This window comes from Gobius niger (assembly GCF_951799975.1).
Source record: "Gobius niger genome assembly, chromosome: 10".
NCBI lineage: Eukaryota > Metazoa > Chordata > Actinopteri > Gobiiformes > Gobiidae > Gobius > Gobius niger.
In genome coordinates this window covers 17818366-17846189 of record NC_136861.1, presented here as the reverse complement: position 1 = coordinate 17846189, position 27824 = coordinate 17818366, and the positions used below count along the sequence as shown (strand labels likewise).

At 41.4% G+C, this 27824-nt stretch overlaps 1 protein-coding gene across 1 annotated transcript; it reads right to left on the bottom strand.

The window, feature by feature from the left end:
- Positions 1 to 4852: 4852 nt before the first annotated feature.
- On the bottom strand, positions 4853 to 24890 carry ints1 (integrator complex subunit 1). The gene is made up of 48 exons (XM_079564193.1): positions 24775 to 24890; positions 24417 to 24489; positions 23931 to 24221; positions 23657 to 23853; positions 23440 to 23577; positions 22968 to 23127; positions 22796 to 22901; positions 22532 to 22718; positions 22311 to 22456; positions 22098 to 22239; positions 21841 to 22017; positions 21660 to 21768; positions 21464 to 21584; positions 21271 to 21348; positions 21026 to 21183; positions 20680 to 20776; positions 19855 to 19946; positions 19406 to 19466; positions 19136 to 19333; positions 18812 to 18941; positions 18514 to 18693; positions 18194 to 18343; positions 17940 to 18119; positions 17732 to 17836; positions 17475 to 17642; positions 17268 to 17379; positions 17046 to 17204; positions 16237 to 16383; positions 16065 to 16163; positions 15866 to 15987; positions 15519 to 15773; positions 15284 to 15443; positions 15080 to 15211; positions 14539 to 14707; positions 11656 to 11779; positions 11325 to 11440; positions 11060 to 11147; positions 10126 to 10370; positions 7487 to 7616; positions 7268 to 7401; positions 6617 to 6809; positions 6400 to 6524; positions 6218 to 6327; positions 6029 to 6142; positions 5761 to 5831; positions 5586 to 5677; positions 5312 to 5421; positions 4853 to 5179 (listed from the first exon to the last, which is right to left on the bottom strand). The coding sequence occupies exons 2-48, from the start codon at positions 24475 to 24477 to the stop codon at positions 5064 to 5066; spliced, it is 6555 nt and encodes a 2184-aa protein (XP_079420319.1). The 5' UTR covers positions 24478 to 24489; positions 24775 to 24890; the 3' UTR covers positions 4853 to 5063.
- Between the last annotated feature and the right edge of the window lie 2934 nt (positions 24891 to 27824).

Below are 27824 nucleotides of genomic sequence, written 5' to 3'. Positions count from 1 at the left end.
CTCCATCCATCCATCCATCCATCCATCCATCCACTTCCGCTTTATCCGGGCCCGGGTTGCGGAAGCAGCAGTCTGAGCAAAGATGCCCACTTTCCTTACCTTATTATAAGTAATGAAACTTGTACATTGGCTGCTAAAGATTTCCTTTAATACTAGTCAAGGGGCTTGATATTTGTAATTGTATCCATTCTAAGTGTCACACAAACTATTTTTTCACTGAGAATGAACTGGTCTCAAAGTGACTTGCAGCAAAGCACTTGATAATAAAACACTTGAAACCAAATTGAAATCAAATTAGTGAGATTTGCCCTTTTTCCTTGACAGACATGGCTGAAGTGGCTTAACTCTCCTACTCCGGCCTCGGCGTTACAAGACTCTCTTTTGACATAATGGAGCCGGTGCACATTATCACCCGTCCTCATTCACTACAATGACACTTTAGCTCATAAAACAAGAGTTCTGCCAAATGTCACGGAAAGAAAGATGATTATCGCCATCTCTGCCGTCACGGGAATATATCTGTGTGGTATAATTTGCAGAATGGGCCGAGATAAGATCAATATTTAATGGAAGTGTAAGTGAGGCTTAAGGGTTGTCACTTACGGCTCTGCTGATAATGACATGTCTCATTATTACACTTATCAGACCAGGCCCATCTCAGCTCCAGTAACATGCCGCCGCTGCTGTGAAACAAAATGTGTTGGGAGCAATAGGTTGAGCCTAAACACGGAACTGCAGAGGATGAAAAGTGACATAATTGGAAATAAATGAATAATAAAGATAAAAAGGTGTACAGTAATTTTCGGATTAAGTAAGTGCTTTATTTGCCATAACACGAAATAGTGTTCAGGTGTTAGTCCTGAGCCACGCTGCCACTCTGGGTCAACCTGATCAGCATGTTTTTGGAAGTCGGGGATACCTGGCTGGCTGCCTTCAGTCTCCTCTGATCCTCTGAAATGGTGCAGCGCCTCTTGGGTTTGTCCCCGTTTCAGAGTGTGGTGTCCTGCACTGGTCAGCTCCTCCACCTCCTCCTTCCGTTTCCTCCTGCACAGCTCCCTCTGCTCCACAACAGTCTTTCACCATCTTCTGGGAAGAGCTTATCAGTTAATCTGGTTTATTCTCCAGTGAACGTTCATTAGCCAGAACAATAGAAGGCATGTGTGGCTTAGCTGTGAGTCTTGCCCGGATACCTCCTCGCTTGTCCCTTTTTTGTTTCCTGTAGCGCCTCTTGCGATGCCTCCACTGTGCTGCAGGTGTGGGGGGCTTTTGGTGCCTCTTCAGTGTCTCAGAAGAAGTAATTTGTAGGTCTCAAATGGGTTTAGCTGATAAGCTAGCTATTTACTTTTAAAAAGCTGCTTTCTATTATGGACTCTCTGCAGTAGAAAAATCCACCGAACCCCACAAAAACACGGCAAAGATGTACAAAAGTATCCAGCAAAACAATGCGGAACACAGAAACCACAAATGCAGCTGTACCAAGAGCGAAGGAGGTAATTTTTTTTAGTTTTGTACTATTTTGGTGATTGTTCGAACTTGAGATGTTCCAACTAAACGAACATTTTAGGTTTTGCAAATTATTGGTTTGTTTGAATCACCAGGCCTTAACCCCCCAAAAAAGAAAAAAAGTCGATATCAGGTTGGTAACTAAGTCCAGTCTCAAATCCAAGTTTCTAATTCCAGTCTGGTGTGGTGTAATTGAGTCAACACCCCAAAAATGTGTTTGGAACTTGAAGCTAAGTGGATTTCATGGCTGAGGAAGCCCCTATGCCCTGTCCCTCAGTATCCACAGTGTAATAGTATCCCCACACGGAGCGGGCCGATTGTTTTAGTCCTGGATCACTGGACTTGGGCTAAACCTGAGAGCCCCTTCCTGCTTTTCATGTCTGAACCTTCAAGGGAACAGCAGCCACATCCAACAGCAATCACACTTGAGACTTCAAAGTGCCAACGAGAAGTACAGATGCGAGAGACGGAGCGCTTCTTTTTTTTTGTGTGTGTGTCCAATGCGAGCCAAGTGCCAGTGAAGCGTGGCGCAGAGGGGATGATCTAAGGTGGAAGGATGACGGAGAGCGGACAGATGTGCACGGGCAGGTACCGGCACATCTGGGCCACGGCACATTCCTGCTCACCCATCACTCACTGTCCACTTTTACATACAAGGATGACAAACGGGTGCATGGGCTGATATATATATAAAAAAAAGATCTAGAGGGGAAATGTCTGCTTAGGATAAGGAGATGGCTGTACATTTAGAGTGTTGGAATCTCATTTAAATCTTGCCTGATTAATTCGGGCCAAGCACAAAACAGAAAATGAAAAAAGAAAATATTTTACAAAAAAAAAAGAAATGGCTGTGCCCACCAAAGGGACAATACTCTCTCTGCTCCTCAACACCTTACACACTTCACTGTGTAAAAAAAATATGTGGAGAAAAAAAAGGAAGAAATAAGAAACTATTTAAGGAAATGGGCAATTTATTGTGTCAGGGCAATTGTGGCCGATTGCTCTGAAAGCTGAGAACCACACAATAGAAACACACTGCCTGATGAAAACAAACCCGAGTTCTGATCTGGGTTGTTACAGTTGGTCAGGTCTAGCAGGGCCAATTTGGCAAGGGAGCTCACACTCTCCCATCACCAATACAAGAGTATTAATTAAAGCAAAAGGTGATCCAACAAAACGTTAGAACTTGTGACCTTTTTTTAAGAGGATCAGGCAGTGTACAACAGGCCTTAAAGTATTTAAAGTATAAAATTATTGATTAAAAAGATAATCAAAGCCGACCAAAAGCTTGATCATACTGACTGTCTGATGGCAAATAAAGAGGGTTAACTTATCAGTGCCCATCAGGACATCACATTGCTCCTTCAGCCACTTCCTCCTTCTGAGCTGTCACTCAGCCCAGTCACGGCTCACTGCTGCAGCTCAACCAATGAGCTGCTGGCGCTGCCGAGGCCTGTGCACCAGTGATTGATAAAGCATAAACACAGCTTTCAGCCGGTTATAGGATACCATACAGGTGCATTAAACTCCTGGACAGATCTGTACAGCAGTGAAATACCAGAATAATGACGATAAAGAATGTAAATGTTTTTTGTTTTTTTTGTATTACTATTAGGTATTATTATTATTGAAAGTGTGTTTTTAAACATGGACACTAGGAAAGAAATGTGAGTTTTTGACACTTCTGCTTGTCCAGTTTGTGTGGCATACTTCAAAAATGGTTTTTTTACTGATTAATTCAATGCAGAATCTGAAAATGACATCCATTTTGAGTGGAATTTAAAAAACATATATATTGATATTTCACTAAATCTGATACATTTTTAATGCGGGAGGTCGCTTTACTTTAAATACCATCTACATCTAGTGTTTGAGATGTTTCATTATGCACAAATGCTAATTATGTTACAGCCAACCCCAGTCTCCAGGACAGAAGCACATCAGAACTTAGTGTATTATAATCAAATACCAACATATAGTCAGTCACAGTTTCTTTTATTAGCTTGTTACTTCAGTATTATTTTTGTGCCTATCACTGAGATGTAATTTGAAATGCATTCTACAGCCCTCCTAATCCTGAATGGAAGACTTCATTTACCTGCCGGTGTGGACATGTCCCATAGTCTTTATAACCGCTATAGACATTCCCCAGTGTTTGACCATGTAACAAAATACCTGCACCCCTCCACACTTAAGAGTCAGAGCTGCATCGCGTCTTCAAAGCCGTCTTCCGTCTGTGATTGAACAATTACCGGCATGCTTAGTTTCCCGCAAATGGAAACGTCCACTCTCCTGGTTTCGCGGCGCGCCTCGACATTGTTTAGCCTGTGCCTTTGACTCCATCAAGAGGTTCGGATGAAGTCAGTGGCACTGGGCAAAACAACTCGCACTTTCACGCCAAAATGGTTTCCGTTCCAGCGTGCACATTGTGCCTTTAATTTGTCTGCAACAGCCCAGTGAAGAGCGAGCTACCGGTGACAGCCGCTTCCCCCCTTTTTATCACAACGCTCAAATTATTGGAATTAAATGAAAGTCCACAAACCTGGCGTCATTTTTTTCATACCATTCAAATGCATAAAGGAGAAAGGTAATAATTGGTTTGTGGGCAAAAATGTGTTTATGAAAGAATAAGCTCCAAAAAATGTAACAGCTAAGCTTCAGAGTCAAGTTTTATAGTTTGACGTTATAATAAAAAAAAATGAATTAGCATTTACAACAGTCATGTTTTTATTTTGCATTCTGGTGACAGTGACACGTATGAAGGTATAGTTGTAGCTCACATTGACTTTTTACCTTAGTTTCAATGTGCTAGACCAGTGTTTTTCAACTAGGGCTGGGCAATATATCGATATTTAAGATATATTTATATATTTTTAAATGAGATATGGAATTAGACCATAACGCATATATATCGATATAGTTCAAATTTGTGCTGTAATGCCTATTTTATAGGATATTTTTATTTAAGATGTTTTTTTTTAACCCTGTTTACATTTTATAGTGAGTTTTCAATAAAACTGCCTCACTCATATTTGGTTTTGACTTTGACTAAACATTTCATTTCACAGCTCTCACTTTGCGGAGAAAATATCGGGATATATATCGTATATATCGATATTCAACCTAAATATATCGGGTATGACTTTTGGCCCATATCGCCCAGCCCTATTTTCAACCAGTTCAACCTTTGCTGAATTTAGATTTTAGAATTGCCTTCCTTTTTTGTCCTTCTTTGGATTAGTCATTGTTGACAACTACTTTATTCACCAGTGAGTCCAATTTTAGACCTGGTTTAGTCCTGGTTATCTATTGATACTTGGAAAAGTTTGAGAAACTCTGAGCAACACACCTTACCACATATCATGTAAGAATTCCTAAAAGTGGTACAAATTTAAGCTAACATTGTTTTCCACAAAGTTTCCAAGTCACAAAATTATCAAAAGTCCAATGATGGTTGGTTGTTATGCTTCTACTATGATAAAAGAAAACAACATTAACATAATAACATTTTGTCATGGAGACTATAATTAACACTCCTTTGTGTCGGAGAGATTTGATGTTTATGTGGTGGCTTCCATGTGCAAAACCTTCATAGACTCCGAAATCATGGAGCTTGTGTCGATTTGTCCATAGATTCCCACTAAAAAGGCTTTGTGCAGCAGGATGTCCGCGTGTTCTGGAGACACATGACGAAAAGCAAGGTCATATATGAAAACCACATATTAACTTTGGCATACTGCACTTTTTAGACTTTTTGATCAATTAAAAAAATATAATATTTAGTTGAATAATAACTTTTTCTTTTTACCTTGACAGAGAAGCACATACTCGGGGAGGTTTCTGAGAGCTGTCTGGATTACGTCGAAGTTACCGCTGCCCATGCAGTACATGAACGTGGGGAGGAAGTCTGTTGCCAAGCTGCAAGAAAGAAAACAACAAATAAAAGCAGTTAGTGTTAAATGAACAAAGGTCTATAAGAAAGGCTAAGGAGGTGCTCATCAAAGATTGTTCTGGGACTTTTAACAACACAGCGAAATGCATACACTGTAGACCAGTTCTGAGATAGACCCACGCTCATTTACCTGGGGTTGTTCTGGATACAGCGCAGAGCCAGACTAAAAGCCATGTTTCGGCACAGCTCCTCAGACGACGCCATGAGCCTCTGCAGATCGTTCTGTAAACAAAGAGCAAAGACGCCGTTACACATGAGGAACGTGCTCGCTCTGCTCTGAGCGGTGTGTGCCATTTGTGACGCACAACAAAGTACTGGATGATCTCAGGGCTCCTCCTGGACTTGTCATCCACCTCTGTCAACACCTCCAGCACATCTGCAGAGAGCACAAAGAAAAGAGCATTAGGTTAGTCATTTATGAGGGGATTCACGAGATTTTATCCAAGCATGGGTGTGCAACCATATAACATTACAATACAGACTTTGTTAATCAGTAAATAAATATACAATTCAGAAACTTGATGAAAAGTTTAAACGCTATATGAAAGCAGAACAGTTGCTATACTAATATACCTTCCACTGCTTCTCCTCGAGACATTTTCTTCAGGTACATGGTCAGGTCAGATTGACCGATGGACACGGAGGCGGATATGTTCACTAAAGGTAAGGAACCGGCTGCGACATCCTCTGTAAAAAAAAAAAGATAAACATATCAGTCAAAGAAAAGCAACTTTATTTACACACTAACAATTATGCTCTCACCATCTCGCTCGTCTGCGGAGACCTCAGATGAAGAGCTTTTCACTGGTAACGTAAGTCCAGCTAATAAAGATTTTAGCTGGGCAAGGTCTGGGTTTTCTGCACTTAGGCTTCTGCAAAAGTATAAACAAATGTGAACATTTTGAGTCATTTCAGTATATATTTATTGCGTTATGCACACTTACTGCAAAATACTAGAGTGCTTCTGCAGGTAAGGAATGGCCGCTGTGGCATCATGGGTAATGTATTTCTGAGTGAACTGTAGAAACTTGTTAATAAACACCAAAGGTAATCGAGACCTCTGGACGTTCTGAAAAATAAATAAGCCAAACACAGATAATTAAGGATATTAACTAAATTGAATGTTTTAATTGCTACAGCAGGTGGGACAACAGCTTGTACCTGCAGGACCTTCATGAATGACAGCAGACAGTCCTGAAGCGCCCTCTGGTGGTCACTGTGGAAGACCAGAGGCTGCAGCAGCTCCAGGATGGCCAGGACGTTACTGAAGAAAGTCATGTGGTTGTGCTGTCGGAACTCGTGTATGTTTAGGTGAATGCGGCCATGCAGCAGACTGGCGACCATCGATAAGTGTCTGAAAGATTAGACAAAAAAATACACCGGCTCAAAGATAAGGCAACTTTGGTAATATAGGCAACCTTCAGCCGCATATTGACGACACAAAGACACGTTTCTCTAAATCTCTGTGAGCATGTCATACCTTCTTTAAAGGAATAAATAGAATTCAGTGACTCTGCTTTAATTGATGGAGGCCTGAGGGACTTTATGCGGGACAAGTACCTGAATTCTTACAATATTCAATAGGATCTGGCAACCTGACTCTGCTTTTTGACTGGATAATTGGCTCAGCCAAAACTACCTTTAAACAACCTTATACAATGTAAAATGTTTTTGTAATAGTGAATACATCATCATTGCAATCAAGATCAACATTTCCTCAGAACATGTTTACTTCAGATTTGCTTGTGTTGATTAAATCGTTAATAAAAATCCAGGACACCCTTAAAACACAGACAGAATAAAACATATTACCTGAGCAAAAGGACAGGATGAGAGACTGCCAGTTTCCTACATGCCAGGTTGGCATCAGAGACACGGCCCTCCGCGGACTTTGAATCTCCTATGTCTGCGAGCAAAGTCACCAACCGATGGACCAACTCGTCAAGCTGGAAAACACACAGTCAAGTTTCCGGTGAAATGTCTTGAGCTAAAATCTTATTGAAGTTAAATCACAGAGAGTGGTCGATTTACCTTACAGCTGCTGCCGTCCGCCGCCCCTCCGCTTCTGAATGTGCCCTCGGGCAAACTGACGTGTTGGATCACCTCAGGGAAGAGCAGGTAAATCTGCAGCAACAGGTTCTGGCATCGCTGCTTCATTTCACTGTCGGATCAAAAACAAAACAAAGGTACTGTATGTACTTGTAGAGTTATCGCACATTTAATACACATGTTACAACTGCTTATCAATATGAAATAGATCACTAAAATCTTGTGTTACTTTGAGTGCAGTACTTTCCATTAAATCAAAACATATCTGAGGCTGTTTCCTCGTCGAACTGTGGCAAAAATAATAACTTAGCTAAGATTAAATTGAGATCACAACCAGGTGGAAAAAACCTAAATTAGAAGATCCAAACTAAAACTACACTTTTTCCAATGTGAGTAACATTGTTACCAAGCACATGTTCCACAGTTTGACTTTGCCCAAAGCTAAAAGCTTGAAGAAAAAAAAAAGCATCAAAACTGCGACGAAAAGAGGATGAAAACGCAGCAACATAGGACCAAAAAAAGTGGCAAAAACGCAACTACAAAGAGACCGAAAAGCCACAAAAGAGCTACAAAAAACATGACAAAGAAGCAACAAAAAAGCAGAAAAGCAACAATAGCACCACAAAAAAAATACGAAAACGCAACAAAAAAGTGGCAGAAGTTGACAAAAAAACAGATTCAAAAAGAGACCAAAAAAGGCCATTCAAGATGACAAAAAAGTGGAAAAACACGACTTGAAAACACACAGAAAACGTTTCAATGTGACAACAACAACACAACAAAAAGGGTTTGATCCGTTTTGTAGGTCTTAGCTTTCAAATGTTACACTGGCCTACAGTGGGGAAAAAAAGTATTTGGTCAGTTTCACATAGACATTGTATTGGATTTTGGCCAAATACTTTTTTTCCCCACTGTATATGCCCATGGAGAAGTTTTCAGGTTAGGGTAAAGCTGAACTGGAGGAAAACGCACTCGGTGAAGGCGGGGGTTAAGAGGTTAAATAGAAGTTGTAAAGGACAAATTCTATCAGAGCCTAGTGAAAACGCATTCATTTTATGATAACGATACTTTGTCAAAGTACAGCCCTATACAATGCACTGTGACTGAGCACATGACTCGTGTGTTTGCATTAGAAGGCCTGGCTTCAACTCATCATTATACAAAATCCTCTTACAGACGGAGGCTCTTGACGACATAATATTCTGCACCTCGTACCAGCTAAAAGAGTTTGTTACAGTTATGCAGTACGTAAACCAGATTGGCCTTGATGGAGAGCAAAGAGCTGTCATGAAACAGATGTGAGTAATTGGAGTAAACAGCAGCTGATCTGACAGGCTTTAGCTGCAAAGAAAACTGTACAAGTGTTTACTCACCACAAGGCCAAAAGCCTTTACTTTCAACATGTTTTTATCCTGTTATATTTTCACTAGTAACCATTCTACCAGAAAGCTTAGCTGTACTTAAAATACAGTAATACAGAAGCTAATTCTGCCTGACCTTGGCCAAAGTTTGCTCATTAAAGTGGTTTAATAACGAGAGACATATTCATGAAAGCAGGGTTTGCCTCCACAAAGAGTTGCACCCTGATCTCTGACAGCTCAGTCAGAGCAACACAGGCAAGTTTGGAGCCGGAGCCCTAATCCGCGCGGCTTCATTATAATACACTGAGCTTTTAAAGAGATCACAGAACACACCACTTCTGCTGCTTTTAATTTCACACCAATAGACCTAATTATCGAGTTCTCCCTGGTCCGCAGCATTGTGGCTGACAGAGGAGTCGGAAAAGTTCATCTGCGCTCACAAGGAAAATCTAGTGCGATTTACTGCACATTTATCAGCGCACTGTATACAGGAACTCAATATTTGTGCTAATTAGACTGAACAATACAGTGCAGCAAGTACGTGAGCTCAGAACTTAAAACGACCCTTTGACAAAAATAATAGGCCTATATAATGTATGTTTCTTTTTTTACAGTACAGGATCAAGTTTTAAGGGGGGGTATTATGCAAAATCGACTTTTTCAAGCTTTACATCATGTCATTATGTCATTCCCTCATTAAAAACATGCCTGAAGTGTTGCCTTGGCACATTCACGTATTTTTGAGTAATCTGTAAAAACTCTGATGGCAGCCATTTTAGGGACAGGTTTGCCTGAGTCCTCCTAGGAACGCCCCCACCTCCGAGCTTTCGTCACCAGCCGAGTAACCAACCACTGCTCCTCAGCAGAACCCCCTCCCCACTGATGCCACAGACAGCGTGTGGAGGGGGCGTGTCAGAAAGAGTCAGAGGTTCTTAAAGAGACAGAGGCCTATTTCAAGTCATTCGCTACAGCCATTTTGAAAGAGCAATTTTATACAAGGCAGTTATTCTAATTTACTGCATTTACAGACCAACAGAAGGTTTGGTCATCATTGTAGTGTGCTATAGACTGGTGCTATGTGATTGAAAAAAGCATAATACCCCCTCTTTAAGCAGTTGGAGACACATCCGAACTACAGGGGTGTCCACGTTTTAATCACTGAAAAATATATAGTATATGAAGGGGAGAATCACACAGACAGGCCCATACGCTACGGAAACATGACCCAGACAGCCCCGGAACGCAGCAAAACAAGCTCACCTGTCCTCTCGCTTCGTGGTGCCGCTGATGAGGTACTCCGACACCTTTTTGATGTTGTCCAGGTCGCCGTTGCAGTAGGAGTGCAGCAGAGGCAGCCGGGACTGGAGCAGAGAGTTGGAGCTCTGTGAACTTTTCTCATTTAGGGCCACGTCGTGACTGTTCAGCTCCGACTCGGCCAGGATCAGCTCCACCAGACTGATGAGCTCCTCCGCGCTCAGACGCAGCACGAACTTCTCCGTTTTCTTCTACAAAAACAATGCGACACATTACAGTCTCGCCAAGAGGTACAATGATTTAGAATGAACTTATCATGCATTATTGTGGCTTAGTCTCTCATTACATTCTGCAACTTAAAATAATTTCTGTGCATAAAATGATGATGTTTTGCATCTCCTTTGGTTTTCGCACCCTCCGCAAAAAGCAGTGCTGTTTAAAAAAATGTGCAACAATACAAGCTGTCACTTTTAGCTAACAGCATGCTAATAATTGGACGGCGCCATGATAAACTCAGCTGAGCACATTTCATCCTTGTATTTGTTGCTGGAGAAAAACAAAAAGTGACAATAAACATGCCAGAAAAGCGAGAAAAACACAACAAAAACATGACAAAAAAGCCACAAAAACGCTTCAAAAATGTGACAAAATTCTGTGATAACATGGCAAAAGAGTTCCGATCACTTCTGTAGATCTTAGCTTTCAAATGAGGCATGCTCTCCAGTCGAGAAGCTTTTACATTGGAGTAAAGCTGAACCGGAGAAAATGTGCTCAGTTCAGGTGGGGGTTAAGAGGTTAAACTCATGTCAATGAAGCAAAACATTGCATCAGATTATGTTTTTGACCTGTGAACAGCGTTATAACACGGGTAAAAGCTCAACGCTCATTTTACAAGACATGTCCGTCTTAAACAATGGTCACTTTTGAAATGTAGCCATACTTCAGGGATCTTCTGGTCACGCCCTTGCCAAATGCGTGGGATGTGGCTGCAAGCCCAGAGAAAATCCAGTGCTGAAGATGGGTCCAATCTGAAGAAGAAAAAAAAGAGAGATTAAATATTAATATAATCCTCCATAAAGACATTATCTTAATCTGAAATCTCATTAAGACAGGAAAAATTAATACTGAATTATGTATTAGGAATTACGTTAATCTACTTTATTGCATAAGACAATAGCTGGGAAAGGGCTTAAAAAGACATGTACTTGTGGTCCCGCTGCTTGCTGAGGAGAGCGCTGATGCACTGCAGGAGGGTGGACCAGTTGGACTGATGAGTGAGCAGAGCCAGCAGATAGGGTCTGTAGGCCGGCGTGCCTCGGGCCTTTGGAAAAAACAAAAGAGAGTCAAGTTATATCACAGGACTGCGAAAAACAGTTCAACACCATTTAATTATATTTGCATTTTTCCACATGCAAGTCTTTGTTCACAATTTAAAATTAAAAAGGCTCAATTAAGTACAACAACAATAAACCGCTAACTCTGCAAGAACAATACATAAAATTCATGTGTATGTTTTGTAGGTGATGGAGACTTTACCTTGTTGAGGGAAAACAGTAGTTTCTGTTGAAGATCTGAACAAACTGAAGTCACCTCAGGGTCCAGATACTCGAGCCAGTCCACCAGCAGCCCAGAGTTCAGACCAGACTTTATGATCTCCGCGCTATTAGAAAATATTTAAAAAGTAATGCTTAACAATAGGGCTGCAAACCTAATCACAATAGCACCAAAATCATTACAGTGGGAGGAAAAAGTGAGAACACCGTTTGGAATTTCTTACATTTCTGCTTAAATGTGTCATAAAATGTGGTCTGATCTTTGTTAAAATCACAAGAAGGAGTAAACAGTGTCTACTTATACTAATACCACCCAAACACTTACATTTTATCTTATTTTTCTTGTGAACGAACAAAACTGCTGCAGGTCAGCAACATTAAAGAGGGGGTATTATGCTTTTTTCAGCCACATAGCACCAGTCTATATCACACTACAATGATGACGAAACCTTCTGTTGGTCTGTCAATGCAGTAAATTAGAATAACTGCCTTGTATAAAATTGCTCTTTCAAAATGGCGTAGCAAATGACTTGAAATAGGCCTCTGTCTCTTTAAGAACCTCTGACCCTTTCCGACACGCCCCCTCCACACGCTTTCTGTGGCATCACAACAACACTGCGCTCGTTGTCTGCGTACAGTATTGAAACTACGATCGGTGCATTTTAATTTTTATTGTTGGAAAGGACCTACTGTTTATCACTTTGTGAACAATGGCCACACAGGATATTATTTGGAAACGAACCTTCCACACCGGACGCTTGGAAGGGGCTCTTGCCTGAAAAATAACTGCTGTTTGGAGGCTCTCTCTTTGCATCTGCCATGCCCTATGGATCTCTAACTATACCCCCATGGACGACACCAGGATCTGCAGGAGCCCATACGATTCAAAGACGGACATTATCTGTGCAGGTGGACAATGGTTTTTCGAGGTTACCCGTTAGCTTGTTATAATCGACTACAGCTCATTGTTGATGAAAAGTCTGTAATAAACCACAAATGTGTAAAGCCAGGCTCATTGTGTGATCATCGTAAAGGCTGCTTCGAGTAGTTGCCGGTTTTATTGACGTTATTTGTGCATAATATGCTGCCTGTTTTCAATGAATGTTGTGAAGGTGAAGGTTGTTAGCTTGTCGCGGCTAATAGTGCCTTAGCTCCGGGAGAAAACCACTCGGCTACGACTCACTGTTGATGAAATGTGAGCAATAAACTACGAAATCTACAAGCCAGGCTCCGTGTGTCATCATCATAAAGGCTGCTTCAAGCAGTTGCCTGTTTTAGTGACGTTTTCAATGCATAATATGCTTGTATTCAGTGAATTTTCCCGTTAGCTTATCGCGGCTAGCTTGTTAGCTCCGGGAGAAAGCCACTCGGCTATGACCCATTGTAGATGAAATGTGAGCAATAAACTTCCAAATCAACAAGCCTGGCTCCGTGTGTGATCATTGTTAAACGGTTCTTTATGTGTGTGGTGGTTTTATTGACTTTATGTGTGCATATTTCTCGTTTTCACGTGATGACTCGAGGTTTAGCTTAGCATTAGCTTTCTCCGGAGGCTCTGTGCATCATCAAGGCCCAGCGCAGAACCAGACACTGAAATAAGTGTTCTTGTCACCGGTTTTAATCCTGGGTGTTTCGGTAACAGAAACACTGATGTGTGTCTTTGTAAAAGTCTGCTGTGGCTCCGGTTCACAACACATGGAGCTAATCCTCCATTATGACTCTGTTTACATCTTAGGGCTAGACACTGGGGAGGGGGTTCTGCTGAGGAGCAGTGGTTGGTTACTCGGCTGGTGACGAAAGGTCGGAGGCGTATCCTGGAGGTCGAGGGCGTTTCCTGAAGGAATCAGGCGTTTTATCCCTAAAATGGCCGCCATCAGAGTTTCTACAGATTACTCGAAAATACGTGAATGTGCCAAGGCAACACTTCAGGCATGGTTTTAATGAGGGAATGACTTAATAACATGATGTAAAGCTTGAAAAAGTCGATTTTGCATAATAGGCCCCCTTTAAGGGGGTGTACTCACTTATTCCACGCTGTCCTGTGAATGTTTGCATGTTATGGTCAATAAAATATGATAAAATGGTAAAATGCAGACACTGTTTACTCATTCTTAAAGATCAGCAGAAATTCTTAAAGATCAGCAGAAATGTGAGAAATTCCAAACAGTGTGCTCACTTTTTCCTCCCTGTATGTATTGATCACAATGAGCAAATCTCAAAGACTGAAAATATTCTTTCCTCGTTGTGTGTAAACCCTGTTCGCCCTGTAGCCTAGGCCTTTACAAACAGCTTCTGAAATCTTACTTTTGTATAATTTTAGCTAATTAGATTTGTAATACAATATTCTTTCAATGCTGCGCTGCACCGCATTGCAAATGTCCTCACAATCACAGCACAAATGCCATTAGGTACACTTCCAAAACCCTGCAGCCCGAGTTTACAATGTGTATGCTATGGCAGTACAACACCTGAACAGACAGCATTTCAAGGTAGTTTGAGTTTTGAATACAGTTGGGAGAAGAAAACTTTGTTCAGACGAGCGTGTTAAATCTTTAAACACTGATTTACACCGCAGTTGGACGGTATATAACTTTTACAAGGCGAACGCCAGATCAGCAAAGTTGCAGTAAATTCAAAAAACGGAGAGAGACCATTGATTTTCACAGCAAACCAATCTGAGAAGCCAAGGTAAAACTCCAAAACCAATTAAACCTTTCTGAAGCAAATCCAATCGCGGTACAAGGCGGCCGACATGAAGCGGCGTTTAGTTATTTTTGTCGGTGGCAGCCATGTTTGTCATTTAGTTGTGTCGAATAAAAACCGCTCCGCGCATGGCTTGAGAGGGAAATAGAAATGCGCCGCTCACTTGTTGGAGTCGGGTTCCTTTTTCACGGCTCGCTCCTCGCTTTCCTGGAGCAGCAAGGAGATCACCATGGCAACGGGCCCCGCGGTGCCCCCCTGTGAGCTGACGGCCATGAGCAGAGACAGCAGCTCCTCCAAGTACGGCGACTTCACCTCCATCAGGCCTTTGAGCACTGGGAGCCGGCACACAACGGCAAAAGCAGAGGCGGATAAGAGAAGGATAATATAACATCATTTAATTAACTGATAAAAAAAAAAAGAAATACCATTAAGAATGAATAAGTAAGTAAGTAACCAAGTTATTTTGCATTTCTCAAGATAGATTTCTCATAGATAGATATTAATGGGCATATGCTTATTTATATGTGCACCCTTTATAAGTAAGCCCTATTTATTTTATTGTTAATTGTTGTTTTAAGTTAATAAGAACATAGCTCTGCAACAAATGATACTAGTCACAGTTCTACTTCTACAGTACTTCTTAAAGTATCTGTCCTGGCGTGTGAACACTGCTTAAAAAAAGATACGAGATAAAGTATAAATACCTTTGCCAACAAGTTCCGCTTCTGCATTAAATCTCTCTCCAGTCTTAAGCATCGCAATGATAGCCCTGACTGGAACCTCTGTTTCCCTTTGATAGGCCAAAGCCTCAGCGAGGTGCAGGAAGCCTGTCCGCACTACAGAGGAAGAGCATTTAAGAAAAACAAACACCTGGACATAGGAGTCCATGTGAGTACTGTGCTACTTACCGTCAGTGTGCATGTGTTTGTGCGAGTTCTGTCCAGCAAAAGATTTGAGCAGAGATTTGAGTGGTCCTGGATCCACTGTGGGATTGTCCAGCCAGATCAACATCTCAACGATGACTTTGAGAAACAGAGAGGAAAAAGCAACATCCTGGGACACAAGGCGCTGAGGGAAAAAACAAAAAAAGACTAGACTGAGTTTTATTCCCACTATAATTAGAAAAACAACAATGGAAAGTACCTGGTAGAGGTGCAGTTGGCGCATTAGTGGACAGGACAGAGCGTGACTCCGGTGCATCGACATGACTATAGGGCCTGCATGAGCAGAGGTGAGCAGTGCTGCCATGGCCTGCAGGAGGCAGAAGGCCAGTCCTCCCTGTTGGACCTGGCCCTTCTTAGCCTTCATCAGCTCTTTGGCCAGAGACTGCTGCAGCGCCAGAGACAGCTGAGAGGGTGGAGGGCCGTGCCAGAAAGGATCCACCTTCAATGGGAAAATCTACAACAACCAAAAGGTGGTTCCTTTGCATTAGTTTGTTAAACGACACAGCATTAGTTTGGACATTATATTTTATTATGAAATAAATGAACCTGAAGCAACATCCCAGTGAGATCATCGTTAGGGCCAACGTCGCGCTGAGTGGCAGCTCTCATTTTCACAGAGCTGGGGGCCTGTTCCACAGTCACTTTGGCTTTACTTGATTCAGAGGAATCTGCCAGAAAATGGTTGATGAAATTGGTTCAATTATTTTAGTTAAAGTGACTTGCAGAAAAAGACAAAAATACCAACCTCTGTCTGGAGGGAGAGAAGAGCTCAGTAACGAATGGAAAGTGTGCCCCCCAGTGGCACCTCGCTCGTGTTGCACCTCCACGAGATGGGCCATGTAGTCTAAGCCAAGATACAAATACAATATAAAGCTTTTCTTCATTTTTAGAAAGGTCCACACATTACAGGCACTTACGCTTGTCCATGATGTTCTGTTCCAGACTCTGTGGGTCATGGGACACGGCCTGGTCCAGGTACTGCAGTAGTTTACTCATACTGGACACCGGGATTCCAAACGACTGCACAAAGAGCAGCAGCTGCTGCGGCTCCAGGTCTTGTAAAGCTACAAAAACAAAACTGTTGAGCTAAAGTTATACTATACAAGCTTTACTGCTACCCACTCCTTTTTCCAGTTTAAAGATGTACAGGCAACTTAATATAAAACGTTGTAAATATGTGAATATGTGCATGATTTCAACAGATATTGCATATCTGGCGGATATAGCGGATGAGCATCTCCGTGGCCGGAGTCAAACTGTGGAACACCCTGCCCTTGAATTTAAAGAACTCCTCCACAGTGCACTAATTTAAAAAACAGTTCAAATTAGCAAATATCAACTCTTACACACTACTGTAAATATTAGATTTTAATTTTAAAAACAGTAGTACCTGTGTTGTTTATTCTAGCTTTTGTATAATACCTGCGAATCAGACCATTTATGTTTTGTTTTTTTTGTCTACTTTTTGTATTTGAAGAAAGGGGCACTTAGCATAAGCGTTGTCTTCATTGTGCTCCTTTTCAATCATGTATAAAAAAAAGCATGTATAGTTGTTGAAATGTGAAAAAAATTTAACTAACATGACTGAAATAAATAAATAAATATCTGTACAATTCTGAAGAGCGCACATAATCAAGCAAATTTGCATTAATTTGTCATGTATAAATCGAAATAAAATCAATCAATCAATCAAAACAGAAGCTCAAGCTCAAAAGAACTGTGTTACCTGCATCCACTAATCGAGAGACTTCTGAGCGAATCATTCTCAGTTTTAACCAATCAGGGAGCAGCAGAGCCTCCTCTGAGGTGTCCACCAGGAAGGCTGTGGGCAGAGGTTTCTTGTCAGGGAACCAGATGTCCAGAAGAGCGTAGAAGTCACTGTCCCCTGAAAACAAAGATTAGTTTGTAAGATTGCAAACTATCTGACAAAACTTTTCTTGACAAATACCTTTGGGCGGCCCCAAAGTCAGCAGGATCACCATGGCATGAACTACAAGAATGTGCATTGTAGCTGTCTCCCCCGTGGTCCACCGCAGGAACACCTGATCCTGTGACTCAGACTAAAGGGTGAAACAATGATCAACAAAGAAAAGAGAGCACAGTTTAAGCTTCAGAAGTAAAACTAGCTGCAGGATGACCCTGAGGCAACACATACCCAGCTGTACAGATCCTCTCCCTCCTTTGTCTTCCTCATCCTCCTGATGTAGGTGGAGAAAATAGTGAGGAAAGCATTAAGCACAGCGTCTGCCTCAGGCCTGCAGGAGTGTCTGGAGAAGAGGCTATTCATGATGGTTGAGCGTTCAACAATTAGCCGAGCCACATCCTAGAGAAGTGATGAACAAAAGTCAAATTCAAAGTCAAAGAGCTCATTTATCGTAGGGATGTGGAAAAATTACAAACGAATGTGATTACCAGGGCCAAATCATTGTGGGAGGCTTGCTCTTCCACAGGTGCATGCTGGGATAGATAGATGAGATAGGCACTGATCGTCTGTGGGTCGGTCTCCATGTGAATTGCCTGTGGATTTTTGGGGCAAAGTTGAATCAATATACAGGGCGATGAATACTTTTACCACTGTATATGAAGATCCAGGTTGTAACATGAGGTAGTGGGGTCTGACCTGCTGCAGCGCAGTAGACGTCATGCCTCGGACACTGTCGAACAAGGGGAGTTTTGGCAGATCCTGGAGCAGCCACTGATATCCCGGCAGCAGCTCAGCATCTCGGGAATCCTCCTCCATGGGCTGCTCGCGCTCTTCTCTATCCTTTAACGCCCCTTCACTAAGCACTAGTGACAACCCCTGAAAACATAATTAAAAGAATGTAAATGGCTTATATTCTTTTAGTTTAAAATGACCTGTTTTCAACATTATACCTTCATTGCCAGCACTCGGGATGCAACCTGAGAGGAGCTGAGGCGCCGAAGAAAGTAGTCCAGCACTTCGCATGTTGTCTGCTCATCAGCCTTAGGTCCCAGCAGCAGATCCTGCAGCCGTCCCAATAACTGCCTCTGCTTTTGTTGCCTCTAGCAGCAAATTAGAAATGTGGGATTAGTAATGACTCACTTGATTCTATTTTACACTCAATTGCAAGCGGAAGTAAACACGATTAACAAATTAGCATACAAGGAAAGCCCGTAAAAATGCAAATTAAAATTGAAATAGTTGGTTGGAGTGATGTGTACAGTTGACTTACTTGTCTCTTTTTGGCCCTCTGCTCTTTGCTCTCCCCCTCGTCATCATCATCTGCCATCAGAGAGTCATCAGCAGCGTCATGGAGGAGGAACTCGCACAGACACTGCACTGGCAGAACGTCCAGGGAACCCTCGCTGGACTGGACCAAGTCGGCCAACCACGGCATGGACTGAGAGGATGCCTGGAGACGGAACAATTACATAAAACCTTACCTACGTTGAAGTAAATTGTCAAAACATCAACAGACAACTCTCAAAGACAACATTTTTCTGTATTGGGTAAAACAAAATGAGTCTGACTTGTCTCTGGATGATGTTGAGCAGGAAGTCCGGGCTGCGGCTGCGACACAGCAGATGTCCAAGACGAAGCGACTGGTTCAGACTCTTCACCTGCTCCTGGACCTGAGGGGGAGGGCGCCGAGGCGGACCCCTGAACACACAAGACGTGAGTCAGATTTCTACACTAACACCAAAAATGTGTAATAACAGTGAATTCATCCCACTCCCCAACAATAACACATGAAAATAAAGCAATAAAGCATCAGACTTCAACATAACATAGGAACAGACTCAGAGGGTTGAACACACGGTATAAAGCATAAACTGAGAAAGCGAATGCCATACTGTGGGTCGAGGCTGGTGAGCTGGGACAGGAGCAGGCTGTTGTTCTCTGTGATGGTCTGTTTAGTCGAAGCTGCGGCCAAATGGCTCTCAAAGGCCAGAATCTCCTGTTTCTCCCTCTGAGAGATCTGCAGCTCCCTGTTGATCATCTCAGTCTTGGTGTCTTCATCCGCAACGGTGCACGGCGGGTAGGTGTAGTTACTGACGAGGGGAAAGTTGTACATTTTGTCAAAAACATTCAACAGTCGGGCTTGGGGAAAACAAGACTCTTACTTTGTCATGACCATCTCCATGAGCATTTTCAAGGTTGGGTAACCATCCCAGGCAGCCAAACCTAAGGGAAAGATGTTGACTTGGTTAAAACACATTTCATAATATATTTTGTACAGCTATTTGTTTAACTACTGGCTTTTTCCTACGCAGAGTCACCACTGAAAATAATTATCAACCAACAGTGCAGTGTTTTAAATTCAGAGTTAACCTCCGTCTTAACGTGATTAAAACGCAACAAAAAAGCGACAAAAAATGCAGAAGCTTATAGATTTGGGTTATGCCGAACTGGAGAAAATGTGCTCGGTTGCAGTGGGGGTTAATATACGTATGCTGAACACTGAATGCCCCTTTTCTAGCAAACCAAATGATTTATCCAGAATTGGAGGAGTGGCACAAGAGCACACACTGACCTCTTCTGGTTGGGACTGTATGTGTACACATTGTTTTACCTATTTTCTGTGGATTGAATGCCGCCACAACAAGCAACAGAAGCCATGCCTTCCAGTACAATGTGGAAATAGCCAAATTTGGTGGCTGGTACCTGCAAACAAGGGAGATTACAATATTACAAGCAAGTAACAAGAACAAGGCAGTGGTTCTCAAACTTTTCACACCAGGTACCAACTACTTTTCCGGACAATAAGTCGCTCCGGAGTATAAGTCGCACCAGCCAAAAAATGCAGAATGAAAAAGACAAAAACATATATATGTCGCTCCGAGTATAAGTCGCGCTAGCCACCCTTGTACACTGTTGACAAGCCTCTCCCGGCAGCATGTGGTTCAAGCACCCATTGGTGAACTCGTTCCTGTCGCCATCTCGCTTTTAGCCTGCAATTAGATTTTTTGGTTTTCTTCATTGCATTAAGGGTAACCTCTTTGTGTTTCAGTACACAAGCCCAGAGTGACCTCTAGTGGCTGTCTCTAGTGTGAAAATAACAAATATGTGAAATTATAAATTTTGATATCTATACGTCGCACCTGAGTATATGTCGCACCCCCAGCCAAACTATAAAAAAATCATACGGTACTAATGCGTGATTTATTACAGGGCTAAATGAATATTACAGGGCTAAATCAGGGCTCAAAAAATAAGTACTTAGCCATGACTTAAGTAGTTTTAAATCAAAATAGGAAGAATAAAACATGACAGAAATTAACCATAATGAAACAAAGGCTAGATCTATTGAGGTACCTGAGTAAGAGTGTGCACCACAGTTTTGGAAACACTGGTATAATTAGCTCTACACAAGTGGCAGCTAATCCAGATGACGTACCCCGCTGGCAGCTGAATGTTCTCTGGGTGGTGGTATGTACACAGGTTGAGCACTGCGTCAATGAGTTGGATCCTCTCCACTTTCAGGACCTCCAGATCTGTTTAACAACAAAGGAAGTCACCTCTCGCAACAAGTGAAAATAAATATACAACCTATTCTTGGGGCACCCTTTGTTTTAGTGACTTCATTTTACGGCGGTATAAACAGAAAGATACCGCTTCTTCAAGACATCCATTAAAAAAAGAAACGCGTGTTTACAAGCTGTCCAAACACTCCGCCCGGGGCTATTCTAAACAAACCCCCAAAGGTGATTTGAAACAGTTTTAGTTGTATCTTTCACACACACCGTCCGACTGAACCCCGGCGGCCCGCTTTACAAGGTGATCCGCCAGCTCCATGGCATCAGCCGGGCCCAGGGGCAAGTCACGCGATAGGCCGATCACCAGGATGCGCATTAAGGTGTCCTCCAGCAGGGGCACCTCAGAGCAGAGACGAAGGAAGAAACTAGAAAACACACACAAAAAAAAAAGATATGGTCTCAGTGAAATCAAATTTTAAAGCAGGGAAAGTCTGTAAAGGGCAGACGCTCACTTCCGGTCGCTCTCTGGAGGCCAGTTGTCCCACTTGTAATACGTCTCAGGCTGCTCTGTGAAAAGCACTTTGTGGAGACTAGATGTGGAAAAAAGACATTGAAAAAACAAATGAAATTCCACAAATGCTGTGGAATTTACGTTTTGGGTGAAATGTTACGCAGCATGACTTGACGTCTGGAGTATATACTGACCAGTGGACATAGTCTTTTGGACCGACTTTGCTGATTGTAGGGACCACAGAGTGAAGCCACCACACGGCATCTCTTTGAATGGCAGCTATTTGATTCTGAAACGACCTCAAGCCTTCTAAATCTATAAAAAAAAAAAAAAAAAACAGCAGTCAATGAAAAGTTATAATGTACAATTTAAAGTTCAACAAATCCTTACTCTTTTTCTCTCCTTTGTCCCATGCGATGCCAGCTTCTTTCACTTGAGCCGTAATTCCCAGCATCATGGAGACGGTCAATAAATCTGTTACTTGGATAACAAAGCGCTCCTAGTGGCAAGAATGAACAAGGTTAGAGAGAAATAATATCAAGGACAGTGTAAGAATTTCTATTCCACGTACCTTGAATTCCATGTCCACATAAACGGCCTCCTTTCTTTCCTGCATCAAGCCAAAGCAGAAAGACTGGAAGTTGATCTCATGCTTGGTTTGTTTGATAATTTCTCTCAGCAATGCTCTGGAGGCTCGTAAGTAATCGTCTTTGTTTGTTAGGAGGTCTTGGAACACCATTGCTAAAAACTGAGAACACAAAAAGACAGTAACGTGTTGATTAAAATACTCGCTTTATGGTACAGAAGTTGAATATTAAGGGATGTTACCTTTGGAGCTTGTTCTGGGCTGTGCTGTAGAACTGTGTGAAGAACTTGCATATTATTGGGATTTCTGGCGTTGGACAACTCATTAAAGATCACCAGTTTGACCATAGTGCCCAAGTTGTCTTTGTGCGCATTCAGAAGCTCCCTTTAAACAGATGATTACATAGCTTGAATCTCGAAACTGTACTACTGTGTTAAAATGGCGAGGATACACACCTGACACAGAGCATGTACTGGTTCAGAAGAACTTTGGGCTTTAGGCGGATTTTGATCAGATTGGAAATCACCTCCATGTCATCTGCGCCGTGCGTGTTGCAGTTCATACACAAAGACATGAGGAGGTCCTGCGCTGGCCGGGTCAGCTGTCCACCCAAAATCAGTCATTAACATTTGGAATCCACATTAAATAAAAAGCAAATGTAGGATGCATTGCAGACCTTTGGATTTTGAATCCACATTTCAAGCCTCTGGACAGCCATGAGACGGGCCTCCTTGTATCCACATGTGGCAGTGAGCAGACGCAGCAAGTTGCGGGACACGTTGTCCATTGGCTGCCTCCGATTCAACTGATCTCTGAGTACGTCAAGCACATAGTCCTCCACACTCTCTGCCAGGTCATCGTACCTAAAGCCGGTGGCAATTAGTGAATCAAAAGGTGTGACATCTGGATTAATAGAATAAATATGGATCTGCTTTCATACCTAGCCATGACTTGCCCGTCATCCTCAGGGCTGAGTTTCTCTTCTGCTATCAGCAGCTCAGTCTGACTGTCATCCTCGTCTGGCGTAGAAGGATGGGGACTGCTCCCTAAAAGAAGGTTAATCAATGAGCTAAACTTATTTCATTTTGTGGAGTCAATCATTTATGCTTTACCTGCGCTGAGATCTCCAGGAGTCCGACCCGTCTCCGCCTGTAGCAGCATGCTCTTTGGCGGCATCTTGGTGCCAAAAGCAGTTTGAATGTTGTCGACAAAGGTTTTACACTGAGAGCTGTCCACCCAGATCCTTTCCCCCAGAGAGTCTTCAATGTACACCTGAAAGTAAAAACATTAGGCAAACTTTACTGCACTGTGATAACACGGTAATAAGATGAAATAGAATTAAAAATGCATTTTGAAGCACTGTTAACATGTTTCCAAGTAATTTACTAGTCTATACCATTGATCTAATACTATGAAATCAGTTAGAATGACAGATGTGTGTCCTGTTTCAATGTGTGGTAACAGCAATTATTAATTATTAAAATAATCATATTATGAATATACCTATGGTACCATTTCCATACTATTACCAAGCTTTTGTTATGGTGCACAGCAAAACAATTAAACGTTATCAGGAATTCTTACTTTGACAAAGATCTCAGGCCAGTTCTCATCTTCCTCATATGCTGCCATGAGCAGATTACAAGCCAGTACAGACACAAGGCTGTTACCCTTGGCTTTGAAGTTAATAGAGGCATCTCGACGCAAAAGACTGCACAGAGCCTTGACAAAAACAAATGAAATAAAATACCAGATTAAAGCAGAAATTAAAAAAACAGGATTAATGTATTAAGAATCTTACTTCAATAATCCCTTCCGTAGCAAAAACATTGGGTTTGATTTTGGCGAGGAACATCAGACTGAGATATAACGTAATGTCAGGTTTTGCTCGGTTCATTTTAAGTTGTTTGACGGCTCCGCACAAAAGTCCCTCAATGCGGTCGTCATTTCCCTCCAACTCTGCTGCTTCAATTTCATCCAAGAGCAAGGAAGGGGAGACTAATACAGAAAACATATAAAGACAATGAAACATATAATATGGGCATTGGACAAACGAGCATCAAATCTTAGCTTACCTTCAATGGGAATCACAGATGGCTCTTTAATTGAGGGTGATATGGCCCTCTTGTCCGCAGCAGCCACATCCGCGAGGCGTCCCAGGGCACTCACCGGAGGGGTGGTGGAAAGCTTGGGGCGTTTAGTGAGACCAGACAGGCCCGACGAGGAGGGCAGAGCAGAGGTGGGCTCTCTCTTACGGTCAGCAGGTAATCCAGCTGCTGCAGGCTTCAGGAGCACCGCTGGGGCTTTGGGCTCGCCTCCTTGAGACTTGGACCCAAGAGCTATGAAGTCTCCAGGAGGGGGGTGACCTGGGAAGCAGCAAACATCAGTGTGTCATGAAAGGTAAGTGAAGAGGAAATCATTATTGCTATATAATCATTCAATCAAATCAAACGCCAAAGTTTAGAACGTGGGTAGATAGTACATCACAGTGCCAAACACAACACATTATTCATCCTAGTCAGTGGAGAATTGTAACATAAAAATTGTAACATTTAACCAACCTGATGTCTTCGCAGCACTTGGTCGTCTGATGCTGGTGGGTTTTGGGCGATTCATTTTCATTTAGTGACACATCTGAGAAGTAAATGAAAGATAAGGATTAACTCTAGGTATACAAAAAAATGTAAATTGACACACAGGGAACTTAAGACTGACAATAAGCCATTCAACGTTATGTATCTGATCTCTGTAACTCTTTAATGTATAATGTATATGAAGTGTATTTAAACAGCGAACAAAAGCCAGCTTGTGGGCTAACAACTTTGGCTAACTACAAGCTATCAGCATTAGCATCGTTAAGGTAAACATAATAGCTCCTCAAGACATCAACCAGCAACAAATGAAATGAATAGTACTCACATATCCCATATGCTTTGTAGGGTTTGACGCCAGACGCCTTTACATGCGTGTTTATGTAAATAAAGATCCGTTTACTATGAAGTATCATTCCCGTTACAGATCACCATTACGACTTCTTCTGTGAATAAATGTGTAGCACGGCGCCGTGTCGCCATCTACTGCACAGATGTGTAACTGTAATAAAATGCAATCGCAGTTCAAAAAAGTAAGCCAAATAAAAGCACCAACTCAACTATTTTCCTCCAAAGCTATTTTGTATTGGCGGAATATGTAATAAGAGCGGGTACAAGCTTAGGTGCTATAAATTACACACCGCACGAGACCATAGAAGAGGGTATTCTATGTGTGTATTTGACCACCAGATGGCGGGAGAACTCCAGGAATAGGAGTTATTACGATGAGTTATGGTTGAATTATTATATTATTTTTATTCTTTATTTTTCAAGACTGACTACATGTGGGAGAATATCGCCTATGGCAAACTGCTACTAATAGGGGAATATATTTATCCTCCCAGAACTTCTTACAAACTATAAAAACTGACCACCAGGTGTCAGTATTTAGCCGTTTAAATCAAATGATTGTTGCTTGCATAAATGGAAATGTTCACTGTTATGGCTAAAAGTTTATAACATGCATATGATCAAATAATCAAAGTCCCTAATCAGAGCCCTGTGGTGCATAGACCAATGAAAATCTAAATATCAGTCTAAGTATTTGTCTCTTGATTAGGCACATGTTAATTATACAGTAGCCTACTTATTACTTCTAACAACTGAACTTTAAAGTTGTTTTTGACATTTGCTGCTTCTTTTAACTCCCCATACAAATGGTCAAAGGACCATATCCTACACAATGGTAAACAAAGCATAAGAACATCTATTGTTTTGCTATATAACAGTATCCTTTGGTGCCCCACCCAGGCCATTGGTCAGTGACAGATATGTGTAAGTTATCATCATCAAACAGTTGCAATGCATCTCCTTTTATGGTCTGAAGTACACCGTTTTTTCCTTTTTTTTCCTTACTATTATTATTTTAAATCAAAATCATATTTTGGCATAATATAGTACACTGTATTCATATGTAATTTCTAAAACTACCCATAAACTTAAACAGCTGCAGCCTGCCACAGCCATTAATACAGTAACATGGCAGATCCAAGCTGCCAGCAAGTTACGTAAAGTGCTTTCATTTGAAACAGATTTTGATGAAGTCAGTGGAATGTTCAGTAATGTCCTAAATTAAATCTGGTCTCATATGGGAAGTCTAGAAATCTGCACCAAAAAAAGTTCTTTTACATTTCAAATTACATCAAGTCACTGAGCCAGAGGGGAGAGTGTCTTTTATTTTTAAACTATGTCAAAACATCTGTAGAGCGAACATGAGAGCTCCCTTTCAGCTTTTACCTTATTAGTTTGGGGATTCTGTGGCTGATAGCTGCTGTGTCATAGCCAGAGGTGCAAGGAGTCGAGACCTAAAGTAAAAGTGGAAAATGTATTGTAAATACAAGTGGCTACTCCAATCACCCAAGTTTACTTTCTTGCAAACTTTGTTTATTCAGGATGCCCTTCCTGCCACCTACCACATAGTCATAAGACACTCTAATATGTCTTTCATAGAGTCATTCTGGTAATGTTTTGTTTGAATGTGATTTTGAGTAAACATGTAAGAGTAGTGCTTGTTTCAAAGAAAAGAAGGATGGTGTGAAAAAAGTAATGAAACTCCATGTGTTTTGTGAGAGAATGACCTGGTTATAATTTCCCAGAAAGTAGCATATTCCCTTTTATGCTATACCAGGGCTTAATAAAACCGCTTTCCCAATAATGCTGGTAGATTTTTGACTTGTAACTCTTACTTTTACTAGCCACTTTTACTTATTGAGTATACTTGTACAGTTCTTGTGCTTATTGTTAGTATCATACTACTTAATTTAGTTTTCTCCTACCATAATATATTTGTTAAAAGATTTGCAGATGTTCAGCAACTTCACAGTTCAATTATTTGGTGCACAATTGAAAATTCATCTACACATGTAACTTGATGCATATGAGTTGGCCAAGACATTGATGAAACCTGACTCATCATACGTCTGTGAAAATGAAGAAAACGACATGGAAAGTGGTGCAGAGCCGGTTGGAGATAAACATACCATGGACTTTTATTGAATCTGAAATGATTACTTTCATGAATCATTTCACAGTTCATATTCTGGGTAGCAAAAACACCAGTTGGCTCTCACATTTAAAAAAGGACTCGACTCGGCGCAGTGACAAGTGAGCAAAAAAAAATAACATGACAACAATGACGGCCTGTAAATAAGTAGAATTGCGACTTTCCCCCTCCACTAACAACAGCAACAAAGTTTGATTGAAAAATGTATGTGCAGCTTACAACAGGGGCCCCTTGGAGCAGATCACATTACAGAGTTCAGTAGTCTGAGTCAGAAAACAAGCCAGATTAGTGAGTCAATGCTACTTCCTGAAACCCAACGCTGCTTTTAAGCTGCACAGACCCCACAGAAAGATGATCTAAGGCCAGCCCGACAGGTTCTACACAATGTTTGTGTTCAGCTTTATGCCATTCATTATGTTATGTACTACCAGATGAATTTACTATAAGAAAAACATGCTAACTGCTTGTTTGTCTAATTAAAACATTACACATCACATATATTTACTTTGGGTATTTTATATGACACATTCCACTAGTGATATGGTATTGTATTGTATTATTTATGTCAAGTTGAAAGGTCACAAACTATGAATAATCCATCTGGAGATTTTACTTATGTCATAGCAACAAAAACTTCATTCAATATTATTATATCAACACTTTGATAGTGAATTATGCTGCCAAATATTAAAAAAACATTTTTAACTATATCATTTTGAGATTATAGCAGTTTCATGTTTATCGTTATTTGAAGCCTTTGCTGTGATGGGATAATGCTCATTGGTGTATGTTTAGGATCTCGTTGCAACTAATTGAGCTCCTTATAAAGATTTTTGTTTTATGGTAATTATTTTGCTGAAATTAATCACAAAACA